This window comes from Elephantulus edwardii, unplaced genomic scaffold (genome assembly GCF_000299155.1).
Source record: "Elephantulus edwardii isolate Elephantulus edwardi_28Jun2011 unplaced genomic scaffold, EleEdw1.0 scaffold00254, whole genome shotgun sequence".
Lineage (NCBI taxonomy): Eukaryota > Metazoa > Chordata > Mammalia > Macroscelidea > Macroscelididae > Elephantulus > Elephantulus edwardii.
In genome coordinates, this window is record NW_006400004.1 from 3,099,536 (window position 1) to 3,121,317 (window position 21,782).

Genomic DNA, 21,782 nt, shown 5'->3' on the forward strand with positions numbered 1-21,782 from the left:
TTTAGAACATCTGTGAGAAGCCATCAAGGCAAGAGAGAACTTTAGGCTCCTACTTTTTTGATCCTAGCTCTAAGATTAGAAGAAGATAGATGGGATTATCAAAATAACCTAGGATTGTCTGCCTTTTTGGCTTTCAGACTGCCTTCTATCCCAGAGCAGCTGAGAAATCCATGAAGCTGAGATTTTGAAGGACCCAGCTTAGGTTCTTCCACTTAGGCCTCAATTCCTCTCCTTTTCCAGGGGCAGCCTTAGTTCCCATGGCCCTGAAACATGTATTTTCCTCCTTTTCCCCCAGCATCTACTAGCCCCCAAAGTGGAGGAACTAGGATGACTTTCTTAAATTTTATTTCTTCAAAAGAAACTGAAGTTCTTTTCTGCCCACCTTTCTCCATGGAGCAGGAGTATAGATACTTCATTGCCTTGGGACTGGGAATCCATTTCCTCTGGCTTTTTCTCCCCTCTTCTCTGCCCTCCTACCATTAGTAACAGGATCGGCTTTAGCTTCTGGGCCTATATGCTGCCATCTCTCTACTTCCTAAAAGCTCCTTTACTTTCAAGCTCTGTTGGGCTTGGGGATCTTAGGTTTTTATTTTCGAGCTGTTCATTTTTCTGATTTTTTTTTAATTTTTTTTAAGGGGGGTATCTTTTTGGATGGTATTTTTTTTCTTCTAAGAAAGCATTTGCCTTTTTGTCCCCCCTTTTTCCCTCTCCCAACATAACAATTGTGGTAACAGAATGCAACTGCTGATTTACCAATGTATTTAATGTAAGTAAAAAAGGGGGGGGAACCCCAAACAAACAAATAAACAAAAAAAAACCCAACCATCCAAAATCCTACTCTGGAGTTTGAATATTCTTTTTCTAGTTAAGGTGCATGGATGATAAACCAAAAATACATATATAACACCTACGCACACATTCTATACTATTTCAAATTATTTATATACATGCTCTAGAAAAAAAGAGGGGAGATCTGGTGGCATAGTGGGTAAGAAGTTGCATTGACAGCCCATGGTCAAGTAGTTCCAAGCCACCAGCTGCTCAGAGGGAGAAAAATGGGCAATCTCTTCTCTTTGATTTACATCTCTAAACCTGCTCAACAGTCAGCAATCATCAGTTCCGCCTTGACAATGAGTTTGATTATTACTACGTTAGTGTTTTGGTTTTTTAATGCACAATATTTTTATCTTAGGTACAACCAGATATTTTAAATTTTATATTAGTTTGCATACAAAATTTGTAAACATTGTGTTTCATTCATGTACAGTGTTTGACACATTTCTTCATGCATATTATGTTTTATAGGATCTTTCATATGCATTGTTTTAGAAAATGAATCACCATTGAGCTATGCTACTACTGCTCCATCTTTTCAAGCCCCCATGCGTCTTTCCCAATTCTTTCACCCACTCTTGTCTACCAATCAAACCCTGTCATCCAAGTGATTTCCTCCTTCCCTACTCTCTGCTCAATGGTGATTCATTTTCTAAAACATGTGCAAAACACATTTTCAAAGCAGTAAAATGATAATTAATGCTAATGGTACTGTAGTAGCATACACATGACAAAATGCACTTGCAAAAATCTCTGGCCTGTACAATACAAAGAATGAACTGTAATGTAAATAACGTATATTATTTTATTTTAACAAACCAAACAAACCAACCAGATGCCCTCAACTCTGAATCATGTTCATTCCCTGTGTGTCGTTGTAGAATGGCACTTCTTAGGGTTTTGACTGGCTGATTTTTCAGAACCACCAGATATTTCTTCATAGATTTCTAGGTGGACTCAAAACTTGCAATCTTTAAGTCAGAAACCTAGCATGTTAACCCTTCTCCAAAGGGACACTTTAGCTAATAGAAATGGCATTGAAGAAGATATAAATAAGGAAATATTTTTATTTTCTATAATTTTTTGTTCAAATAGATACTGTTCTAAATATTGTTTTGCATAGTTAAGTCAACTATGATTCATAGCAACTCAATGAATAATGGTTCTGAACCTTACCCTATCCTGAGCCAGCCGCATTGGCTCTGACACACCTGCCCCCATTGCTACAATCACTGAGTCCATCCATCTCATCCGGAGTCTTTTTCTCCTCTGTAACCTCCTACATTTCCAAACATGACATCCTTCTCCAAGTAACTGGCCCTTCCTGGCAACATGCCCAAAGTATGTGAAACAGAACTTCAAAATTCTTATGTCTAAGGAGCAACCTGATTTCACCCTCTCATGATATGCTCAATATTCGTACCCAGCACCACAATTCAAAGGCTTTCCCCCCCCCTTCTTTTTCGATTTTTCTTCTGTTATCCATAGCTATTATCTATCTCTCAGATGCATAATGAGTGATTGAGAAGGCCAGGGTCTGGATCAGATCAGATGCATCTTGGTCTCTAGATTGACATCATTGCTCCTTGGCACTCTGGAGAGGTCCCTGTCTGCAGATTTTCCTAATACAACTCATCTTTTGATTTCCTGACTGCTGGTGCCAAGAGTGTTAATTGTGGAGCTGAGTAAGATGAAATCATTAACATCTTCAATATTCTCTACATCTATCATGAAGCTGCCTTTTGGCCTGGTTGTGAGGACTTTTGAATTCTTCATGTTAAGATACAATCCATACCAAAGACTGTAGACTTTGACCTTCTGTAGTAAATGCTTCAAGTCCTCCTCAGTTTCAGCAAACAAGGTTGCATCATCAGCATTATGCAGGTTGTGATAAATCTTCCTCCAATCCTGACGTCTCACACTTTTTCCATAAAGTCCAGCTTCCTGAATGATCGGTTCAAAAGGATATATCCCTGACACACTCCTTTCTTGATCCTGAATCATGTAGCGTTTCTTTACTCTGCTTGGAGAACAGCTTCTTGGCCTAGGTTTGGGTTGTAGAATTTCCATTCTTCTCAATGTTAACAACAATTTGTTGTGATCTACATAGTCAAAAGCCTTTGCTTAGGCAATAAAACAAAACAGACATCCTTCTGGTACTCTTTATATGAAAATATCCATATAACATCAGCCATAATATGACAAGATCCATATAACATGAGCAGTAATTTTTCTAGATCCACAGCATCTACTATACACTTGCAAGGAAGACCTATTAATACCACTGTCTTTCAAATGCATGTACCAACACCTGAAGCCAAAGAGGCGAAAATAGATTTCTATCAAACTTTGTAGTCTGAAATAATTCACTCATGCAACCAAGATTCATTACTATTTGGTGACTTGGATGCAAGTATTGGAAACAAGGAAGTAGTACCAGTAGTCGGAAAGTAACAGGCTTGGTGACAGAAATGAAGATGAAAACAGGATGACAGAATTATGTACAATGATTTATTCATTGCAAATACCTTTTATAAAAACGCAAATGGTATTCACTGCAAATACCTTTTATTAAAAAACTATACACAAGGACTTGACCTTACGGACTACACAAGAATCAGATTGATTGCATCTGTGGAAAGAACTATCAGTTGTGAAAATTAGGCTAGGTGCTGATTGTGGAACAGACGATCAGTTACTCATGTGAAAGTTCAAACTGAAGCTACATTGAGAAAAGAGCACAAGTGAAGGTTAAAACTTATGAGATGAAACTCATCAGCATGAAGACAGAAGGGTGAATGACTTGTGGGCCAGCTGGATTAAACCTCGAGGTCTTCCCTCTGGAAACAAGTACCCATTCTTCTTCACCAAGGGTTCCATAATTTAAAAACTCAAGAGAGAAGAAATATTTGATGAGACTCCCTCATGAAAGCCAGTCCTTTGGTGCTGAAGATCCCACGGACTGCCAAAAGAACAAAAAGCTTTATTGGAGAAGGTGCAGCCAGATTGCTCCCTGGAGACAAGGATGGCTAAGCTTGACCTCATATACATAGGGCATTTTGCTAGGAGGGGCTATTCCTTGAAGAGGGACATCATACTTGGAATAGAGGAGGGACGACGAAAGAGTGGAAGACCGTCAACCAGGTGTGTTGACACAGGGCCTGCAGCAACGGGCTGTGAGGATAACAGTTGTGCTCTGTTCATCTGTGATGGCAAACGGGGGTAGGTGTGGCTAAGGATAGGGTACGATTCAGAGCTATTGTGCACTGGATTGTCATGTGTCGTATTCTACTCAAGGACACAAAACAACAACAAAGTCTCCCATAACAAGTAGGATTCTGGAGTCGGAATTAACACCTGAGTTCGGTAAGACTGAGATTCAAAGTTTGGCTAGATGTTGTGTATCCACCGTTCTCCCGCGATAAAGGTCCAACTCTCAGAGCTAGAAATTCATATTCTGTGGACCGCCAGTCCCGACTGTAAATTTTAACCATGACCACAGTCTCCCCCGTCCATTTCTTACCGTGACAGACACAAGGATCCCACCTAGCTCAGCTCAGGGTTAGAGGTGCACAGCCCAGCGCTTCTGCGCGCGCTGCTTGCTGATTGGGTCAACCGCGATCTGCTTTAGCCAATCCGAAACTCACGGGGCCGCTGACGCATAGACTGCGCCGCAACTTTGACATTGGTAGCTCAGCGGCCACCGTCGCGCCTCTCCTGACGACTCAGACATGGCGGCGGGAGGTGGGGGCGATTTACAGCTGAAGAGGCGAAAGCGCCGGGACTTGGAGGAACCGGAAAGATCAGAACTCAGTGAAAGGGAATTGGCAGTGTCTGTGGCCCAAGAGAACGATGAAGAGAATGAAGAACGCTGGGTTGGGCCTTTACCTGTGGAGGCAACACTGGCCAAGAAAAGGAAAGGTAGCTGCAGAGATAGAACTCAGAAAGTTGTAATGCCAAGACCTCAGACTGTTGGATTTTTAGCTAAAGTAAAAAAAAAAAAAACCAAAGCGTTGTGGGATATTGAGGCGTCAGGATAAAAGGTCTCTTTCTTCAGACGTTCTGTACTTGCACGTTTCCAAAATGTAAAGTAAATGCTCGTTTCCAAAATGTAAAACAAGACATAACTCTTATGTTTAAGAAACAATTTCGTTCAATTAAAATCCCATATATTCATATATAATGTCTTCCTGAAAATGTATGCTGCATTCTGGAAACTTGTATAGTTTATGTACATTTTACGTACTATATTGGGCGGGGTTCAGATATGGGGTCCCTATGACTGCACCTGACAATACAACATACAATTTGTGGAGTGATGTGGGTTTGGTAAATCGCCTTTTTTATATTAGCATTTGCCATCACTGATTTTTTTTTTAGTATATGTTAACATTTGATAGCAGCCATCAGAGGTTGGAATTTAACTCTATTTTGAAGATTATAAAAAGTCTTGGTGGTCTACATAAGACTTTATGTGGAGTCTCATTCTGAATGCTGTTAGTGTTGGGTGGAAATGGAGCACAGCAGCTATTTAGAACCTGTACTTCAAGATTTTAAGTTTCCTTCCACATTTGTATTTTCTGACCTAGGGAAGATTGATTTAATTTCTTGGATTACAGGTTTATTCATTTAAAAGCACAGGTCTGCGATTTTCCCACAATATTTATTAAATACTACAAGACCAAGACGTGTTGCCGCTAAAATAATATAAATTTTGACCAGTGAAAGATGGAAAAGAATAGGTTAAATTATCTTTTTAAGACCATTAAAGCATAAATCTTACATTATAACTCTCTTCTACTTAAAAATTTTTTAAATGCTTTTTCATAGTACAGTCCAAACTCCCTCGCATGACATGACGTGACTTGCAAGTGCCTTTATGATCTGATCTCCTTCCTTCCCAGCCACATCTTCCATTTCTCTGCTCTCTTAACCTTTCCATCCTTATTCTATGCTCCAGCCATATTAAACTGCTTAGGCAAAAATAGGACATGTTCTTTTTTTTTCTGAATCCCTGCTCAAGTGTCATAGTGTCTTTTCTTGGAGTAATTTCACACACACACACACACACACACACACACATATATTTTCAACTCTTAGTGTGCAACTTAGCTGTCAATGCCTCCTAGGATCCTATGACTTTTCCAGTATAAGCTGTAATTCTTAGGCACTGTGATCATAACTTTGAAGTAATTATTATGCTTAATTTATAAATTTAAAATTTTATAAAAACTTTGAAGAAGATACTTTTTTTAATATTTTACACTGACATCTTTAAAATACATTAGTTCTTTTACTAACAAGTATTCATGTTAAATATTTGGGGTTTTTTTTCATTGCATTTGCCAGTTAGTAGTTGTATATTTTTCCATGTGATTGATTAATGTTTCTCACTGTTTTGAAATATGTTAGTATCTTGCAGACAAGAAACATACCAGTTTTTTTCTCCATTGTTTTCTAAGTAGTTTTCATGTTACAGGTGCTTGTTAAGAATTTTTTTAATGAATATTTATGTTGATATTTAACTATTTCATTGCACTTGAGTATTTGTGTATCTTTATGGTGCTCATTTGGAAAAAAATGAAAAATCTAAATATCAAAGTTCTAATATTACTGTTAAGAGATTCCATAAACTTAATATAATTAAAAGAAAGATGGAACTCATAATGTATGAAAATACATTTAGTCAAATGTCCAAATTTTTTCTAAGCAAGCCAGTGTGTTCCATTTGAAGAAAAATTTGAGAATGGGGGAAAATAGTAATTTAAAAGTGGAAAAAAGTGATGCTACCAAGCCGAAGGTGGGTGTTTTTAAACTGTGGCCCTCAGACAGGTTTTTAATTGTTTTTGGTCAAACATTCTTCTCAGTGGTATAGCACTGGTCTGTCCATTTGCTATACAGAGATAACTCTTGGTTACTGTGATGCTAAACACTGTGACACTGATGTGTCAAATGCAATAATGGTTACCCATGGTGGACAGTGTTTGGTGGAGCTCCCCGATTAAAACAAACTTGGAAGCAGGAGTGGCATCCACTTCCGAAATAGCTTGCCTCTCGAAACTATGAACTTGAAGAAATGATGAAAGTTATACAAATGTTCACGTCTTTCATTCATAGGGTCACTATGAGTTGTCTACGACTCGATGGCACTTAACAACATTAAAAGATTATTGAAAACTTTGTTTAAAAGAATGTAGGTTTAATATCCTTAGTTTTCTAGAAATAGCCATTCTCTTTAGCATGAAGTTTGGATAATGGGTTGATTTTTTTCCTTTAACATTTTCAGAACAGCATATAAACTATTTTAAGAATGGAAAGATGTCTTTTTTTCCTTGGTGTCATAGTTTCAGGAATCTATTTGGTTCTCAATAAATCGAAAACTCATTGCCATTGAGTCAGAACAGGCTCTTAACTGACCCTCCAGTGGGTTCAAGGAAAGAGATTACCTATCTCTCTTCTGTAGAGCGACTGGTGGATTTGAAATGCCATAGAGGTGTGGCCTCAGGATTAGCAGAGCAACTTCCTATAGACTACACCACCAGAGCACTCTGAATAAACATTTGTTCAGTAAGTTAACAACAAATAGCAAAAGGAATATGTATCTATCAGACGAAACTAAATTTAGTTATAAAAACAGAAAAACTCAAAATGATACTGACCTTGAAGAGCTAGAAGTATGTGTTTCACATTTGTAAAAGAAGTCACAAGGTAGGCAGGCCAGGATTGATAGACTCCAAAGTCAATGGAATCCTGGTTACTTTTCCAATTTCTGTCCTAACATCAGTAGGATATAACCGTCTTCTTCCTCGACTTCCAGATAGAGGATTGAGAAGAGGAGAAAAGTGACCATCTTTTTGTTGTTAGATGCCATCAAGTTGACTACAACTAATAGCAACCTTCTAAACAATAAACCTGAACCTGGCTCTATGTTGTGTCATCCTCACTTCCTCTAATATGCTCTAGCCCACCTATTGTTAAAAGTCATTAGGAATCCATCAAGTTGAAGGGCTTACTGTCTTTCTCTGACCCTCCACTCTTCCCAGAATGATGAAAGTAATTGAACAAAAAGCTAGAGTGGTTCAAATCTACCAGCAGCTCTAAGGAGAAAGATGGACATTCTCCTTTATGATTTACAGCCTTGGAAATCCAGTAAAGGGTCAGCTATGAGCTGACCAAGGTTCCAACTTGATGGCAATGAATTTATCTTGGCTATCACATAGTACTACTTTGATTTCATTGACCTGAATTTAGGCACACGGTCACATCTAACTTCAGGAGAGGGTGAAAAGATCATGTTGTCAACTTTCAGTCTGCAGTAGAGAAATAAGAATATGAAATTATTCATCATGATAAACTTTTACTTGTCCAGTGTGGATTACTTAGCAGACATATAATGTCAAGATTTTGTTGAGACTCATATGAAGCCAGATAGTTCTTAAATCTTGGAAAAAGTTATGCATCTGGTTAGTATCTGCGAGAGAAGCTGTCTTGATGACTAAATAATAGTGCTCTTCAGTATTTTAGGAAAACGAACATTGCAGCTTAGGAAGTACAGAATGCTTTTCATTATGTATGAATTGAGAGCAATTAAATTTTTAAAAATCAAAAGTTGTTGCAGTTGCATGCCGTTGAGTATATTTCATAGCAACCCTATGAACAGTAGATCTGAACCCCTGCCCCGTCCTGCATCATAAGGAAACACCACATAGACTTTAGAAAATTTTAAATTATTTGTTTAGTTCCACTTATCATAAAAATAAAATTATTCTTTACTCTTTTCTTCAGTTCTAGAGTTTGAAAGAGTTTATCTTGACAATCTTCCCAGTGCATCCATGTATGAGCGCAGTTACATGCATAGAGATGTTATTACCCATGTGGTCTGCACCAAGTAAGTCTTATCTTACCCTTTAAAATGTCTTTCTGAGAAATTTATTTCCTTAATATCTGAATGGTAAGGTGGATTTTTAGAAATTACTTTAGAATATTGTGGAAATCTGTTTAGTTCCATAGACTTTGATAATTTAAGTCAAAAGGGAAAAAGAATCACCTTATTTTTATGTAATTTACACTTTTAATGCCATGGGAAAACACCTTCCCCTCTTACCATGCAGCATTATCACAAGTTCTTTATATAAGTGTTTTGTGTTGGTGATGTCAAGTCTATTTTTTCCTCTTTTTTGTCCAATGTATATAATGTTAAATTGTCATCTTAGAGCCTGGTGACTTGTAGGCTTGCTTCTCAGCAGTGGACTTGAGTTTCTAAAGGAACACCTCTTCAATCAGGTTTCCTTCTACTCTGCAGACAGTTTCTCCAATGCAAAAATAAATCACTTTTTCTACCCTGGAAGCAGACCTCACCATGGTGACTAGCCTCAACCTAGGTGGGGCATGTGTCTTTGAACCCTGTGGCAGCAAGACCACTGAGAAGGGTGAGCCTGGCAGAATGCAGCCCTATCATCTAGCTGTTGCAGTAGGGCTATTTATGAAGGGTGGATGTCCACAGCCAGGGCAGTGCATGCCTGTACCTACATTATCCTATTGTCTGAATTTACATGGGCAGGTACCTCTGAAACCAAGTGCATATGGACAGCAGCCTCTATATGCTGTAGGAACAGCCCATGCTCAGGCTATAACAACCACACACCCCCAACCCTTCACCCATCTCTGGTATATTATATCTGGATATATGTGGGTGGCAAGAAACTCTCACTCTTAGACCTGTCTGCAAACTGCCCCCAAGCACATAACAGTTTTAGTTCTTTTCCAGTTACTGAGTACTACCTAATTTAATAATCCATTACTTGTTGACCCTGGTTTATGCCTTTATTTTACAAATATAATTGAAAGTAGCATTTTCAGGCTTTTGAATGATGGTGAGTTAAGTCAAAGTTAATTTTTTTAAGTGTCAAAAGATTATATGTGGTGTGCGTAGGCATTCTGAACTTTTTGCATAATGTCATTTCCATCTCTTATACATGTGTGCGCTTATTTATATGGGCACATTTATATTTAAGAACAATATGATATACTTTCCTGTATCAAACAACAAATACATTCTCTGAGACAAGTCCTTAATTTGTGTGTATTGGAGCTAAATTCAGAGTAGCGTACATGAGTTAAGAAAATTGGTAGCTGACATCATCACTGTCAGTATCAGAAAAATAGTGAGAACTAAGACATTTTCAGAGGCAGAATTAGGGTTGGGAGAAGGTAAAACATGCTTTTAGTATGTCCAGGTGGTTTTTTCATAATTTACTTCATCATTTGAACAATCTTAGGAGGTAGTATTATGATTTTCATTTTATAGATGAATTTTGGAATGGTTAAATGGTAAATTCTACAAGTTGTTAGTGTATAAAACAGCATATAGTTATTAAGATTGATATTCCTGCAAAGTTTTTCATTTGTTTACCCAGTGTGCTGGAATGATAATAGTGTAATGTATACAGTGAACGAGATATTTCTGGTATTTAAGGCTGCAGTCTAACTATGGACCTGGAGTAAGTAAATTTAAAATTGTAAACCTATTTCCCCATTTAAAAAATTATGATTAACAAATGCCCATTGCCTTCTAGTTGCTTACAGGGCAGAATAAACATCCACCATAGGGTTTCGAGTTTTGACAGAAAGAAACTGCTGCATCTTTCTCCAGTGGAGCACCTGGTTGGTTTAAATTCCCAACCTTTCAGTTAGCAGCTAAGTGTTGGGGTTTTTCTTAAAAGATTCTTTAATTGTTGTACAGTTTGCAACCAACTATTTTAACCACTAGACCACAGGGCTCCTTAATGATTAAAATGCCTACCGTAATAGAGTTATTATAAAGATTAAAATAATATATATAAAATACCTGAAATATACTGTTGTTGATTACCATCAAGTCTAGCACAACTCATAGCAACCCTATGAACAAAAGGCCTGACGCCTTTCCATAACTTTTGTCATTTATCAAAGTTCCTAGAGTTTCCAGAGACATGTTTTTTAGGAAGTGGATGCCACTCTTGCTTCCAAGAAATATACTAGGTTTCAGGAAATAATAGTTACTTTTACTTGTGTTAAGGAACAACTCTTCTATAAAGTGTTGTTGTTATTTTTAAACAAACATCCTGAATTTTGCTGTCTATGAAAGTAGTTTTTTTGAAAGTTATTGAAATTTAGTTCTTTGTCAAAATTGAAAAGTGAATTAGACTGCTTATAGATGATTTATTGTTCAGAGCTACTAAGATCCAGTGATCTCTAGTGCTAATTTCTTTCCTATATGTTTTTCTTTCTTTCTAACTTCATGCCATACTTAAAAGCTGAGGATTAAAATGGCATTGCAACAAACATTAGGAAACACCTAGACTATTAAGTTCCATTTTTAAAATTTTGTGCCCTAATACAATGATCTACATAAAATTGTTTTGTGGTGTTATTTTCTAAGAGTATTGTAAAATTGTTGCTAAATCTCAGTGAATGTTTTGTGGTACTGACCAATTACTAGAGCTCTCTTAAAAATTAACTTTAAAAACTTTATATATGCAGGACAGATTTTATTATTACTGCCAGTCATGATGGACATGTTAAGTTCTGGAAAAAAATAGAAGAGGGAATTGAATTTGTTAAACATTTTCGTAGCCACCTGGGTAAGAATGTCATGCTTTTCTTAATACCTCTCATTTAAATTGCACTAAGTAAAGTTTCTTTTTTTTTCTTTGTAACATTCCTATTTATTATGTTTGGCATTTACTGGGATGTTTTAATTTTATTTATTTAAATAGGAGTTATTGAGAGTATCGCAGTTAGCTCTGAGGGAGCTTTACTCTGTTCTGTGGGTGATGACAAAGCAATGAAGGTGTTTGATGTAGTGAACTTTGACATGATCAATATGCTGAAGCTTGGGTAAGTCCATTTAAAAGTATATCTTTTTTATGCCCATCAACAAGCAAATGGATAGAAAAACTATGGTATATTCACACAATAGAATACTACACAGCACTGAAAAACAGTGAACTCGTGAAACATTACACAACATGATTGACCCTGGAAGACATTATGCTGAGTGAAATAATCTCAGTCATAAAAGAACAAATACTCCATAATACCACTCTTGTAAAACAAGACTGACATGGAGGGGTTGGGAGGAAACTAGAAAAATAGGGTATAGATAATGAACACTGCTTTGGAACAGATGAAGGAAATAACTGTTTAAAAGGACTATATGATTAGGTATTATATGTATGACAGCAGTCCAGAATAAGAGGTATAAAGTGGACTGGGTAGAGGGAGGGAGAAAATTGTGTAACAATGAATGAATTAAAGTCCAGCTTTTCTTTAAATTTTCATTAAAATCACAATAAGAAAAACCCCAACAACTTCTAATTTCAATATCAAGATTAAGGTAATAGTAAAGAGAATAGAAAGGGAGACCATCGATGAAATGGATAGATACAGTGACAGAGGTAATGAGTGTAAGTGTGGCAGAGACAATAAAGCTGGCAAGGATAGAGCAGATTTCAGGGCTGTTGTACGTAAGTCGTTATGAGTCACAAGCAACTCTACGGCACATGACAGCAAAAGAGAATATGATGTGAGAATGTTCTCACTTGTTGAATATAGCCATAACTGAAACATTTTATCTTAAGAATTTGGAGACTGGATTTCCAAAGTATACATTTCTAAACTTTTCTATTTAAAAGTAAATTTTACCTAGATCATTTCACAGATATCAAAGAGTAATGCCCCAGAATATCTAAGGCCCAGGACAAGTTAACTTTCTTTGTTTTCCAATGATAAGCAAATGTGCTAAGATGTAATATATGAATTCTCTTCTTATAGTTTGCTGTATCCTCAGAAGTTATCATCATTGTATTGATAATGTTCAGAAAGATAAAAAGTTAGCAACTATATTTTGCTTTTCAGGCCATTCTCCATCTGTCTGCTGCTTCTGAACGTATATTCTAAAACTAGATAAGTCATTGGCTGGGACATATTTTTGGTAATGATAGTAGACTCGTACTAGTTTATTAACTTTTTCCCCTTCAATTCTTTCCTCTTCTAGCTATTTTCCTGGACAGTGTGAGTGGATCTACTGCCCAGGGGATGCTATATCATCAGTTGCTGCTTCTGAAAAGAGTACTGGAAAGATTTTTGTTTATGATGGTCGAGGAGATAACCAGCCACTTCACGTTTTTGACAAACTTCATACATCGCCTCTTACTCAGATACGGTTAAACCCAGTTTACAAAGCTGTAGTGTCTTCTGACAAATCTGGAATGATTGAATACTGGACTGGGCCTCCTTATGAATATAAATTCCCCAAAAATGTGAACTGGGAATATAAAACTGACACAGATTTATATGAATTTGCAAAGTGCAAGGCTTATCCAACTAGCATATGTTTCTCACCTGATGGGAAGAAAATAGCCACTATTGGTTCTGATAGGAAAGTTAGAATTTTCAGGTTTTTAACTGGAAAACTCATGAGAGTCTTTGATGAATCACTCAGTGTAAGTACTGTTTAAATTTAATTTTATTTTACTTGTCTGAAATGTCTTTATACTATTTTTAAAAAGATATATTTGATGGAGATAGACGTTTTGGGTTTCTGGTTGTTTTCTCTTAGTATATTACAGTATTATTCAGCTATATTCTGCATTATGTTTTTGCTTTTGAATTCTTCCCTTGGTGGTTTGCTGTGATAGCTTCTTAGAGAGTTATCCTATTACATATGTGGCTGACATTTTCACCTTTATTTTGTTAGCAAGTCTGTGTTCTTAAAATTTTCAAAACTCAGTCTGTTTAAACTCTCTTCTTACTCATCTTTATCTGTATGTCTACTCCCAAGTTTATTTCCCCCGCTTTTATTATGTAAAAAAAGCTCAAGTGATATAGTTCGTTATCTCTTGTGCTGGTAATCCATAGATCAGTGGTTTGAATCTACCAGCATTGTCATCCTACAAAAAATTACAACTTCAGAAGCTTGATGAAGGGTTTCTAAGAACTAGAATTTGTTTGATAGCACTGGGTTTAGGGTGGCCTAGTGGTCCAAAGCTGCACTGCAATCCCAAAGGCCTGCAGTTCGAATCCACTAGCTGCTCTTCAGGAGAAGGACTGGCATTCTCCTCCCATGTGATTAACTGCCTTTAAAAACCCACCAGAGGGTCAGCTATGGGTCCATTCTGACTCAACAGTACATAACAACAACATTATGAATTAACCTGTTCTTATTCTTTTTATTTTTCATTCATATCCATTGAAATGAACAAACCTAGAAACTTAGAGTCTTTAACTGTATTTCTTTACCTTTTCTATTTAATCATGGTGACTTCTGTCCGTTTTAATTTCTTGTTGTTAAGGGCCACTGAGTCAAGTATGAATCATAGCATTGCTATGAACAACAGATCCAAACTCTGTCCTTTTCTGTTCCATTCTTAACCCTAACACTTTGGAGACCATTACTGCAGTCACTGTGTCAGTTCATCTGGTTGAAGGTCTTCCTCTCTTTCACTTACCCTCCACCTTTCCAAGCATGATGTCTCTTTCCTAGGAATAGCCTCTCCTAACAACATGTCCAAAGAATGTGAAGTGAACCTTTGCTGTCTTTGCCTCCAAGGCACACTCTAGCTGCACCTTCTCTAAGACATAGTTATCTGTGCTTTAAGCAGTCATGATCATACAATGCTCTTCTCCAACACCCAAACTCAAATTCATCACTTCTTCTCCAGTTAAGTATATTCATTGTCCAGCTCTCAGGTTTATGCAGATGATTAGAAAAAATATGACTTGAATCAGGCATACCTTAGTCTTTGCACTGACATCTTTGCATTCTTACTTCTTAATATACCTTAAATCCATCCTATTGTTTTCTGCACAGCTGCCACTATCCTTGTTCTTGTTTAGTTATGTGCCATCAAATTGGAACCAACTCTTACTGATCCTCCAGCAAGTTTTCAGAGGCTATGAATCATACAAGAGGAGATTGTTCATCTTCTTCATGCAGATCAGTCTATGGATTTGAACCACTTGCCTTTGAGTTGGCAATGTAGCTCTTTGTTATTTGGCCACCAGAGTTCTATTCCACTACCCTAGTTCATGATTGTGCCCTAGCTTTTCATAGCCTACTTATTTTATTTATACTGGCTTTCTTCTAATCTGCTACCCATTTTTCAGCACAGTAATTTTTTGAAAGCAGAAATCTCATTGTGTGATTCCTTTCTCTAGATGTTTTCTTGACTTCCTATTGTTCTGAAGACCAAAACTTGGAATCATGGTCTAACAGACTTTTCATGTATCACTTCAGCCTGTATAAATTACCTTCTCCACATTAAGCCACCTTATGATTTCTTGAACATGCTTTCCCACCAGGCCTTTGAATATGCTATTCTTGATGCTTTGTAGTACCACTCTCACTAGTCCTGCCCTTAGTTACTGGATACATACTCATCCTTCAGTGGCATAGTGGTAAGGAGTTGCACTGCCATCCCGAAGGTGGGCAATTTGAATCCACCAGTTACTGCATGGGAAAAAGATCTCCTCCCATGGGATTAACTGCCCCAGAAAACCTACACGAGGGAGGGTCAGCTATGAGTTGATTCCAATTCTAGGGTACCTAACAACAAGTTATCCTTCAGATCTCAACCAAAGAGTCACTTCTTGAGGAAGAAAGCTTTCACTAGTCATCCTACCGTAAATGACTTAAACAAACAAAGTTAGTTTGTATAATTCTGTTTTCTTTTTTAACTTTAGATTGGTCTTTTGCTTTTTGTGGGCTTTTTTCATATCTAACATCCCCAGTAGCTCTTGCTGATCTGACTTTATGAATGTTTAGCCTCATTATTTTATTTTCAGCATGAGAACAATGGCTGACACATAACCATTACTCACGTATTTGTTAAAAGGCGATTACTCACATATTTGGTAAGAGTGAGTCTCCCATCACCTGTTAGGGTACTGCAAGAATTTGTTAGAGCATTTGGTTACAGAATAAGAGTATGCAAAGCTAAATATTTTTGTTGATATTTGGGTCTCCAGCAGTTGTGGTGTTGGAGAAGAGTATTGAATATACCATGGACTGCTAAGAAAACGAACAGGTTCATCCTGGAGAGGGTTAAACCAAACAGCTCTTTGGAGGCAAGGATTCTGAAGCTTCTTCTGACTTACTTTGACATGTTGCAAGGAGGGACCAGTCCTTGGAGAAGGATATCATGTTTGGGAGGGTAGAGGGACAGTGCAGGAGGGGAAGACCCTCTGTGAAGTGGATTGATTCCGTGACTGGGGTAATTGGGGTAGGTGTGTCAGGACAGTGAGATTGGCACAGGATAGGGCAGGGTTTAGGGCTGTTGTACATGGGGTTGCTATGAGTTGCAGGCAACTTGATGACACATAAGAACAAGAACAACAATTTGAGTCTCATCAGCTCTGTTCCTGTCAGATGGTTCTCTGACTGCTAATAGTACGTTGAATTCTTTGAAAGTGTTTAAGTTAACTTTTTGTAGCAGTAATGCTTATTGTATAACAGTGTAAATTCAGTGTAGTAGTAATCAGTTTATCTTAGATTGCCTCTTCAATTGACCTCTGGTGGCACTGTGTTAAGGCATCAAGCTGCTAACCAGAAGTTCAGTGGTTCAAACCTACCGCTGCTCCATGAAGGCAATTTGTTTCTGTAAAGATTTTTTAGCCTTTAAAACCCTGTTGAACACTGTTGGTGGGAATGTAAAATGGTGCAGCCACTATGGAGGGCAGTTTGGTGCTTCCTCAGAAAGTTGGAAATAGAAATACCATCTTACCCAGTTCCCAAAGAAATCAGAGCTGTGACATAAACAAATATATGCACACCCATGTTTATCTCAGCATTAGTCTCAATAGCCGAGCAATGGAAACAGCCCAGGTGACCATCAACAGCCCCTAGCCTCTGTCTTACAGGGTCTGTATAAACCCACCTACTGACTTGATAGCAGTGACTTTAGTTTTCTCATTAAGCTCTTCAAAAATACCTTATTAGTAACACTTTTTTTTGGCAAGTAGCAGTGATTTAATGTGGCTTGTCTCCTAAACAAATGTAAATATTTATCTAGACAAAGGTAAATATCTGCTAACAAATTTGTCTTCAGTGCTCATTTTCTTGTTGGAAGAAAATAACTTTCAATTCTGCTTTTAAGAAAAGGAGAACCCTTTGTGCTGTTTTCATCTTTAGTGGTAGGTGATAACTACTAAGTAATAATAGATGTTACTTTTAGCTTTAACTCTTTACCAACGTACAGCACTTTGTGTTTTCCTCAGAAAAACAAAGATTGCTCCTCCAAATCCAAATATTCAGAGTCTAATCTCTGGGTATAAACACTCAGACACTTAGATTTTCAAACCAGTCTCTCTGGATCATTTTGATTCTAACTTTTGTTAAGAGCCAAATGCCAAATAAATTAATTACAAAACTGTCATTTATTAGGTGCCAGCAAGTCAGCTTCAAATCAGTGACCTGGAGAACAACAGAACAAAACCCTGTGCCATCCTCACAGTCTCTGCTGTGAATCAGCCCATTGTTGCAGCCACTGTCAATTCATGCTTGTCACAAATAGTGCTTTTTATTTTTGGCCACTGTCATGTCAGGCCTTTCACACACAACAACTAAATGTGACCTAGCTCTATGCCATTTCCAAATAATGAATAAATAAATAACTGGAATCTCATGTTTAACAAGTTCATGTTAAGGAGAAGAAAGTTTCTGATTTGTTAGAATCCTACTTTAAGTTAAAAAATATGAATTGGGTAGTTTGAAATTGTATCTTTTAGTATTTATTTAGCCAGGGCCACTTCATAAAGCTATGCCAGTCTGTATCATAGAGACCTTACTATTTAAGGCTAAAACCCATTGCCTTTTTCCAGCTCATTGGCTCATTGGCTCTGTAGGACAAAATGGAACTGCTTTTTACCGTTTCTAAAGATATTTTTGGTAGTTTGGTTTTTGGGTGGTGTTTTTTTTTTCTATAGACGGAGTGCTACCCCTTTCTCTGTGAAACGCTGGTGGGTTCAGACTGCAGACCTTTTAGTTACCAGCTGAACACTTCAACATTGCACCATCAGGACTAGAAAACTAAAAATATTTAAGTGTACTTATCAACTTGAGATAGCGTTAATGAAATGTATGTGGTCACATAAACACATTTAAGCTGTAAGTATTGAGTATGGATTCCACACATCAAAAGTGTAGTCTAGTATTCTGGGCTGAACATGGATAAAAAGTATTTATAACTCTCTTTGTCTTACTAAGACAAGACACCCTAAATGAGTGAACATTTTTACTGGTGCAAGACTTCATGATTTTATACTAACACTATGTTTCCTATTGATACTTGGAATTTTATATCTTGTTCTTTCCATATCTAAAAAAAAAACAACAGAAAACCTAAAGAGTTTCAATTAAGAAAAACATGGAAAAAAGCCAAATAAATGAGTTATGTCTAGTTTATTTTCATCTCTAATATAGAGAACTGCTTTTAAATTATTTGTTTGATGCCGTAAATGTTTAGAAAACTGAATGTAAAACACATCACATTTTCTGAGAAGCTACTAGGGTGCTATTATTTACTAATAAGTTGCTTTAAACTCAGGAATCAGAATCTACAATGTAACATTCTCAAGGAAGGTTCTGATTCTGTATTTCTGGGGTTCTTATTATATTGCTGAGTCAAGTACAGCTCAGAGTGACCCTATGTCAAGTCAAAACCCATTCATAGCTGTACTCCAGCAGGTTTTCAGAGATAGTAAATCGCATGAGAGATTGCCCATCCTTTCCCACAGAATAGCTGGTGGATATTTTTGTTTGTTTGTTTCCAAAATTGTAAATCTTTTTTTTTTATTTTAATGAAAGTTTACAGAGACTTTGGATTTCCATTGTTGCACTTTTCTCCCTGCCCACCCCTCCCCCGCAATTCGCTTTTCTTTTTGAAAAGTAAAAGAAAAAGATTCTCTCATTGTTATTCAATCCCTCCCTCCAAGCCCACTCCACTATGCTACCTTTGTTCTGGATCCTGTCATAACAATAATATCTAATCATATATACCTTTTAAACAATTCTCTCTTCCCTCTATTTAAATGCAGTATACATTATTTAGCTCATCTTTCTCAGTCTCCCCACAACCCTTATGTCAGTCCTCTTGTGTAACAGTAGCATTATGCCTTATTTGTCTTTTTGTGACTGAGATATTTCCCTCAGCATAATGTCCTCCAGGGTCACACATTTTGTGAAATATTTCATGAGTTCTGGTGGATTTAAGCCACGTGCCTTTGGAAGTGCAGTGCAACTCCTTGGGTGGAAATGCAAATTCTCAGAAGCCCTAGTTGAACCATGTAATTAAACATTATACCACAAGGGGTTCTAAGGTAGAATACTTCTTGTTATGTCCCATTGAGTCAAGTATGATTCATAACATCCCTATAAATAACATTTAAACACTGCCCTATCCTGCACTATCCTCATCATTTCTGACATACTTGAGCCAATTGCTATAGTCAAGTGTGTCAACCCATCTTGTTGAGGGTCTTCCTCTGACCCTTTGTCTTTCCAAGCATAATGTCCCCTTGTAAGGAGTAGCCCCTCCTAGCAACATGCCCACTGTATGAAAGGAAGCTTCACTATCCTTGCCCCTGTGGAGCATTCTGGCTGCTCCTTCTCCAGCACATATTTGTTCTTTTGGCAGTCTGTGGGATATTCAGTACTGCTCTTGAGCACCACGACTCCAAATCCAAGGCATCCGTTTTTCTGCTATCTTTATATATTATTCAGCTCAAAGATGGATGTTGATTATGGATCCAAGTAAGATGAAAAGTAGAGTGCTAGTACATAGTAATTGAGATGTGAATCCTATTGATAATTTTGTACTAGATATCTAAAGAAAAGTATGTGAAATTTCCAAACTAAAGAGCAGTCATGAAACCCCTAAGATTCTAAATCAGTTTCTAAATCTTATTTATATGATACCATCTTGGTGCCCTGATGACACAGTGTTTAAGTGCTGGGCAGCTAACCAGTGAGGCATTGGTTTGAATCTACATTGGAGAAAGATGTGACCACCTGTTTCTATAAAGATTGCAGCCTTGGAAGCCATATCGGGCAGTTCTGCCATGTCTTCTAGGATCGCTATGAATTTAAATCACCTCACCACATTTTAATATAGCTGTAATTGTGTTCCATATAAAAATTTGAAAAATTATCATAAACTTATAAATTAGTCTATAAGAGCTTTTGTTATGTGTCAAGCATATGAATCTTGTTCAAGGAATCTGTAGCTGCTTTGTCCAGTATAGTAGCCAAAGCTACATGTGTGGCTGTTGAACACTTGAAATGTGTGAATCTGAACTGAGATGTGTTGGAAATGTAAGATGCACACTAGCTTTCAAAGACTCAGTGTTAAAAAGGAATATAAACTTTGATTTTTTTTTATATTGATTAGTTTTGAAATAATTTTTATATATTAAACAAAACATAAAATGTGCTTTTTAGACTCTTCTAGAGCTACTAGAAAATAGTATATATAAGATTCAGCTTTTTAAAATAGAGAACACAGTAATTATATTAACTAGTAATTATATTAACTAGTAATTATATTAATTTTCTTTTTTAATGAGAAAAACCAGTTGCCAGTCAATACAAAGTATTTTTAATTTTTTTTTAAATAATGTCTTTTATTTCATGCTCAGACTGTTTAGAATCCCCCTTGCAGTATGTAAATGCACAAACTATCTGGCTATTAATGTGTACTTTATTTCATTTTAAATTTTTATTGCCTTAATTATGTAACTTTTTTGTTAATAAATGGTTTGTTTCCTAGATGTTTACTGAGCTGCAGCAGATGAGGCAGCAGTTACCAGACATGGAATTTGGCCGGCGAATGGCTGTAGAACGTGAATTGGAGAAGGTAGATGCAGTAAGATTAATTAATATAGTTTTTGACGAAACTGGACACTTCGTGCTATATGGAACAATGCTGGGCATTAAAGTCATAAATGTAGAAACAAACCGGTAAGCTTCAATATGATGTATGCTTCTTAAAAATGCATTCTGGGGGACCATTTCCTCCTTCAGAGAAACAGTAGGAGTTTTGTTTGCTCCAAGACAAGTGGAATAGTCCCAAATGTCTAAACTTAACCAAATGTTTTGACTGGATTTTTCTGTGGTCACTCGCTTGTTTATAATCTTATGTAAAAAGTTTCCACACATGTTTGTGAAAGAAATGGAAAGAAGATATGCATAGTTTCAAGTTTTGTTTTGTTTTTAACAAGTTTAAGTCTGTCTTTTGCTTATTGATTTAAATTAGCCTGGTTCATGTTAAATGTTGCCAAATATTTTAACCACAGAATTCAGCATTACATCCTGCTAGACATAAAAATCAGAAGTTAAAATGCATGAAACCACAATAAGCCTTTGTGCAAACAGTCTATTTGGTTTTAGTACAAAATAGCCCCAATCAGATACTATCACTGAATGTAAATGAAAAGAACTTAAAGTATATTTGCAGGGGGGAAAAAAACCCAAACAGTCTTGTGTTGTACATTTCCACATATTTATATCCTAATTCTTGGCAATACAAAATCTTTGAAGGTTTACACAAAGATTAAAATAATAGAATAGGTTAAAACTATATAAATGAATGATTGCATTTTTCAAACTGAAAATTATAGATGCTGACCAATGTTAAACGAAATATTATGTTGGACAGAAACATTGTAAGGAACCTTTCACTAGTTATTTTTTTAGTTGGTTTCTAACTTTTATCTGTAAATTCTTATGACCAGAATCTAGTAATTTTATTACATAAAACATTATTGTATTCTCCAGGTGTGTGCGGATTTTAGGCAAACAGGAGAATATTAGAGTGATGCAATTGGCTTTGTTCCAGGGAATTGCCAAAAAACATCGTGCTGCAACTACTATAGAGATGAAAGCTTCTGAAAACCCTGTTCTTCAGAATATT

At 36.7% G+C, this 21,782-nt stretch overlaps 1 protein-coding gene across 1 annotated transcript in view; it reads left to right on the plus strand.

Annotated features, from left to right (window-relative positions):
* Positions 1–4,565: 4,565 nt before the first annotated feature.
* Positions 4,566–21,782, plus strand: part of PPWD1 (peptidylprolyl isomerase domain and WD repeat containing 1) — a 36,295-nt gene continuing 19,078 nt past the window's right edge. The window contains exons 1-7 of the mRNA XM_006899381.1: positions 4,566–4,755; positions 8,620–8,722; positions 11,356–11,456; positions 11,592–11,712; positions 12,872–13,319; positions 20,640–20,830; positions 21,647–21,782. Coding sequence (XP_006899443.1) covers positions 4,566–4,755; positions 8,620–8,722; positions 11,356–11,456; positions 11,592–11,712; positions 12,872–13,319; positions 20,640–20,830; positions 21,647–21,782 — 1,290 coding nt within the window. The remainder of the gene's footprint in view (positions 4,756–8,619; positions 8,723–11,355; positions 11,457–11,591; positions 11,713–12,871; positions 13,320–20,639; positions 20,831–21,646) is intronic.